The sequence below is a fragment of the Buceros rhinoceros genome, unplaced genomic scaffold (assembly GCF_000710305.1).
Source record: "Buceros rhinoceros silvestris isolate BGI_N320 unplaced genomic scaffold, ASM71030v1 scaffold30765, whole genome shotgun sequence".
NCBI lineage: Eukaryota > Metazoa > Chordata > Aves > Bucerotiformes > Bucerotidae > Buceros > Buceros rhinoceros.
In genome coordinates, this window is record NW_010412802.1 from 10,070 (window position 1) to 15,582 (window position 5,513).

The 5,513-nt window shown below is 55.6% G+C and overlaps 1 protein-coding gene across 1 annotated transcript in view; it reads left to right on the forward strand.

Moving 5' to 3' along the window:
• TRIT1 (tRNA isopentenyltransferase 1) overlaps positions 1–4,039 on the forward strand; it is an 8,467-nt gene extending 4,428 nt beyond the window's left edge. Inside the window, exons 8-10 of the mRNA XM_010136528.1 lie at positions 986–1,095; positions 1,409–1,526; positions 3,909–4,039. Of these exons, the coding sequence (XP_010134830.1) occupies positions 986–1,095; positions 1,409–1,526; positions 3,909–4,039 (359 nt within the window). The remainder of the gene's footprint in view (positions 1–985; positions 1,096–1,408; positions 1,527–3,908) is intronic.
• The last annotated feature ends 1,474 nt before the right edge of the window (positions 4,040–5,513 follow it).

The window sequence follows — 5,513 nt, forward strand, 5'->3', positions numbered from 1 at the left end:
GCGGGGAGCCAGCAGGACTTCCCTGTCCCAGCCCCAGCTTGGAGCAGGGCCAGCAGCAGCAGCTGGGAGCCAGGCACTTGTTGAAGGGTGCTTGGTAGGGGCAAAACAACAATAAATAATGATTAAAAAAAAAGGAGGGGGTGGAGCAGGGAGAAACTCAAATCAAAAGATGGGCTTTGAACGAGGTGCAGGAGCTTTCCTGGAGCCATGTGCTCGGTGGCTGTGTCTCACCTTTCTGGTGGCAGGTGCGCTTCAGATCGGCCCTGCTGGGAGCGTGTCTGTGGTTACAGCACCTGCTGGGCACCAGCATGCGGTGGCCTTTGATGGCTTTGCCCAAGCAGGGCCGTGTGCCTGGTGTCTGCAGGCAGGTGAGCGGTGGCAGGGCAGCCATGGCGCCAGAGGGAGTGGGCACTCTCTGATTGCGGCTGTCTCACCCCGGCTGGAGTGAGCGGCAGCGAGCGCCTTGTGCCCTTGTGCCGGGCTGGGGGAGGCCAAAGGGGTGGCTTTGAAACTGTGCCTTGTCCAGGCATTGGTAAAGCATCTCCTGTGGTGAGCCGGGAGCGTTGGCCCCTGCAGTGCAATTACAGCCCTGAGTGAGAACCCACACCTGCAGATTCCTCATCCAGACCCCTCGTAAGCTCTCTGGGATGGCTTTGTGTCTGCATCTCGGTGCTGGATCTTCTGCAGCCTGCTGCAGACTGTGGCCGTGGTGAAGTGTTTGTTGTTGTGATGGGCTGTCAGCGTGCTCAGATTTCGTAACGCTGGTGGCTGCTGGAGTTCTTCGATGTTCTTGCTCTTTGTGAGGGTGGTGCCCCCCGAGCTGAGGCCTTCGGTAATGTTGGCTCTGGAAAGGCTGGTGCTGTTTGCTGCTGAGTGCTAAAGGACAGCTTGACGGGAGCTACCTGCTCATGGTGTAGCTTCGTGGGTGCTGGGACACGATGCTGGGGGGGTTCTGGCTGTGATCGGCCTTTCTGTGTCTCTGTAGGTCCCGGGCTGAACGTGCCCCCGGTGTACGGTTTGGAGGTGTCTGATCCCTTGCGGTGGGAGGAGGATGTGCTGAAACCTGCCCTGGAGATTGTGGAGAGCTTCATCCAGGTACTGGGTAGCCAGGGTTAACATGTGAGCCATGCCTGAGCAGCCAGACCCCGTAACTCGGCACTTAGTCTGCTCAGGGCTGTTTGCTCACGTGTCCAGCTTGGGCTTTCCTCACAGGGGCAGAGGGTTGTTGTGTAAGCTGAAAATTTCTCCTAATGCCCAAAACTCCACTTGCATGGTAAAACTGCAGCATCTGTCCTGCTAACTTTAGTGTCTGGGTATGGCGAGTTCACACCCCAAACCCTACCAAGGTGAACACAGCCAAGGGGATTTTCATAGCAGAAACCAATTGGAGACATTATTTAATCTACAGGGACGAGAGCCCGTAGCACAGCCTGTGAAGATGGAGTATGACGTGAACGAGAACAAACGGAGTCATCGGCTGTGTGAGCTCTGTGACAGACTCATCATCGGGGACAGGGAGTGGGCAGGTAGGATCCAGCAAGGGCGAGAGGAGAGGACCTGGGAGGGGGCACAGCCAGCGCGGTTATATGGAAGGATGAAGTGAGGCAGTTCTCCGGAGCGGAGTGGAGCAGCTTCCTTGGCTGTCTCTGCTTGGCCGGGTGACCCTCAGCACATGATCTTGGGCTTTCAGGGATTGTTTACAGCCCGTGTATGAAAGCAGCCATTTGCAGGCCCAGAGGGGGTGCAGGAGCTGTGCCACAGCAGCCATCTGTCGGGCTTCCCCCCCTTCCCCGGCACCCAGCAAACACTGCTGCGCTCTGCCGTCACGCCAGATGTGGGGATCTGGACGTCGCAGCCAGCCTCAGAGCCGCCTGTGTTCAGTCAGGGCTGCGGGACCTTTTCAGCACTTCAGATACTTTGTCAAAAAGCACAGAACAAATCTGTTTCTTCCAGAATTTTGTTGCCTGAAAGGAAAGTTTCTTAATGTTTTTAATAGCTCGGTTTTGCTCCAATATCTCCTATTCGTGTGTTTGGGTTTGTATTTTTTTTGAAGTATTCCTAGCTGTAATGGTAATAGAAAAGGATTTTCTATTTTCAATAGACTTACTTTAAAAGAGCTCAGCTGGAATCAGATTAAGTCAGTGAATTTATCTGTGCTGCGAGGCTCATGCTGAGAACCAGAAACAAAAAGCGGTGGAGAAACTGCAGCAAGGAGACTGGTAAATCTCCGTGTGTTGCCCAAACACAGACACAATGCAAAGATAAATTTTCCAGGTCACTGGTTGTCAGATTTGAACGTGTTGCTTATTCCTATAGAGGCAGAAGGCAGAGGTGGGAGTTGGCTCAGAGCAGGGAGCTCAGTGCAGTGGGGTGGATTTGAAAGTGTAACTGTTGCTGTAGCCAGGTTCATCCTGGAGGTGCTTGGAAGAGCTCTACCTCCTCCAGAGCTAGAGAACTCCAAAAGCACTTGGGGTCCATCCCATCCTCAACAAGGTTCGTGCCTGGGTGGGAACTCCTCGAGATCCGCCCCCAACACTACAGCTCCAGCTACCCCCTGTCCTCTAGGATGTCACCCCAAGTTCTGATAGATGACAGCAACGCCGTTCGCATCCCAGACTAGCTGCTGTTCTCTGCATCCAGCTGAATTTGGCTCAAATCCCTAGAGGGTGGGAGAAAAACGGTCCAAAACCTGGAACCTGGGTGTTACTTGTCACTGCAAAATGTAAAAGCTCAAAGGGAAGTGAAGACAGTGGTGGGAGCTGAGTCGGTCTGCAATCTGGTCTGTTTTCTTAAGTCAAGTTACAGATAGTTCTGGGAACTGCTTCCCAGTACCCCGCTGGCTTTGGAAGGTTTTAAAATTTTATCTAATTTTACAATTTGTATGGACTTAAAAGAGCACACACACACCCCTGCCCCAGACAGCTGCAGCAGCCAGCGCTTCTTCCAGCCGCTGCGAGCTTTGGTGTGGCTTGTGACAAATTGTAAGAGGTGAGACTTCATGTCGAGCTGGGGGAGACCCTGCAGCACAGCGATAAAGCAGCAGCTTTGCGTGTGATTTCACCCTTTGGCAAAGAAAGATGGCTGGGAGACACCCGAGGGCCTCGATTCAGTGAGCACATACCCTCGTTTGATTAAGGCCTTGCTTGAAAAGTTTGCTGCTTTAATTGCTGCTCTGATCTCTTGGAAGTAGCAAAAATGCCCTGTGAAGATGGTGCATTGGTCTGGTTAGACAGAGCGTCTTCTACTTAGATAATACCGGTGATACAGGAGGTTTAACTGCCCTGAACCCTGGGATTTCAAACAGACACGCAGCTCCTGCTGTGTCAGTACAAGCTGCATCCTTGGGATGATGCCTCCGTTCCCACCGACTCCTGCCTCGGTGCTCTCGTAGCTGGGGGCCTTGCCCTGGAGTCATGCAAAAGCTCTGCCCGGGGCTCTGTCCCCAGCCGCTCTGGAGATGTACGGATCTCCCCAGTGCTGTGGTGTGGCCAGCAAGGCTTACAAATGATCCTGGCAGCGCTCCAAGGGGTGGTGGAGAGTTGCTCAACCTTGCCCGCATCCTGCAATGTGCCACCTCTTGGGTAACACTTTCCTCTGTCCTCCCGGCGTCGTGTCTCGGTTGGGAGCGGGCTTGCCGGGAGAGTCAAGTCCTGACAATCTGGAGTCTTCTGCATGTGCAGAACCAGGAATTCTCCCTCTCCCGGTGCTTCTCGTGGTCAGGAGAAGGCTTGGGAGGGTTGTGCCCTGCTGAGCCCCAGTAGTTTGGCCTAGAAGTGTCTTGCGGAACGGGCAGGGCTTGGGGGTTCGCTGTTCTGCAGGAGGATGGGGAGGGAGGGTGCTCTGTGTGGCACCCGTGGTTTCTTTCTCCAAGTTCCTCAGAAGTAAACGCTGTTTGCCTCTTCCTCCAGCTCACACGCGATCCAAATCCCACCTGCACCACCTGAGGAAGAGAAGGAAGCTGGAGGCCGCCAGCTATGCTGCAGAGGCTGAGGGGGACAGTGGGACCTCGGGCAAGGACAGCAGCTCGCCTTTGCCATAGGCCTGCAAACGGGCTGGCGGAGGGGAACGGCCACGCTTCCACCTGTATGACAAGCAAGTGACTTAGTCCTGGAACTGAACGAGCCGGGTCATTTTCTGGGGGATGAGGCAGATGCGTAAGGGATGGCCAAAGGCCATCGGCTGCATTGGATCCTCGTCACGTGGCCTCATCGCGCTGTGTTCTCCTGCTGCCCCAGCCCTGCCTGGAAAGGGCTGGGCCCCAGGGCAAGGCTGCTGGGAGCACCCTCCCATGGCAAGTGCTGGTTCCTGCCAGAGACGCAGCTTTATCCTTGGAAGGATTGAGCTGATGCTGCCGGTGTGCGAGCGAGTCGTTCTGGGAGACAGAACTACCCTGCGCTCCTCCGGCTTGGCCAGCAGTGCGGCTCCGCAGCCGAGTGAGCTCTTACTGCCTTTGTTGTGGAGGGGAGAATTTTTTTTTCTTTTATACGGAAATAAAGTTGCAAGATTATTGTGGGTTCCCCTCCCTGTTAAGGAGCGCTGTTTTCTTGCTCTCTGTTTCTTCCTGGCTCAGGCTCCCTGCTCTGGGCGCAGGGCAGAACGGCCAGGCCTGGTTCCTTCTTCCAGTCACCTTTTCTGCAGCTTCTGAGGGCGCCGAGCAGATGTTCCCAGCTTGGCGGAGGCAGCCTGGTCCCTGAGCGCAGAGCAGGTGCAGAAGGAGCTGGCACCTGTTAAACAGGAACTTGGAAATGATCTCATCAAGTTTGCAGCAGATGAGGCTGTCCTAGTTCAAGCTGAATTCCCGGGGGTTTACACTGTGGTTTGGCAGTGGGAACCGGCCCTGCATTTGAATGCGAGTTGCTGAGCAGCAAATTCCTTGTGCCGCGTCCGCCAGGCAGTTGGTCTCTGCCGCGTTGTTCCTGGAGGACGCTTCCCGGCATGCCGTGCCGGGTGAAACCAGGAGGGCCTTTTCCAGGGCATCGGGGATCCTCCTGGCAGATACAGTCGATACAGTTCCTCCTGGGAGGGTTTTGGGGTGGCAGAGAGCAGGTTTTTTTTCCTTCAGCTGCTTGCGATGCACCATGTGGCAAAAGCCATCTCCCAGGGCTCAGCCCCTGAGGGGAAGGGCTGCGTGGGTGGATCTGCTGTCACAGGCTCTGGTAGGGATTAGATTAAACCTCTGGTTTGTGATCCTCAGCACGGGGTTATTCCTGTAATGCTCCGTGGGGTGGCTGCTGCGGGACGTTTGACAGGGCTGTGGGGCGGCTTGAGAGCTGGGCGGGGAATGTGCAGGGGAGAGCTGGGCACTTGAGCTGGCTTTTCTCTGCCAGTGCTGGGCATCAGCTTTGAAATGCTCGGCCCCATATTTGTGCTGCTGGGTCCTTGCAGCACCAGCTGAACCTCCTCTCCAGCCCAGACTTGGCCATCCAGGCTGACACAAGCGCCTGTGGGTCCAGGCTCAGCCCAGCACTGGAGCACATGGCTGCGGGGTCATGGCGTAGCAGCGGGTTCCACCC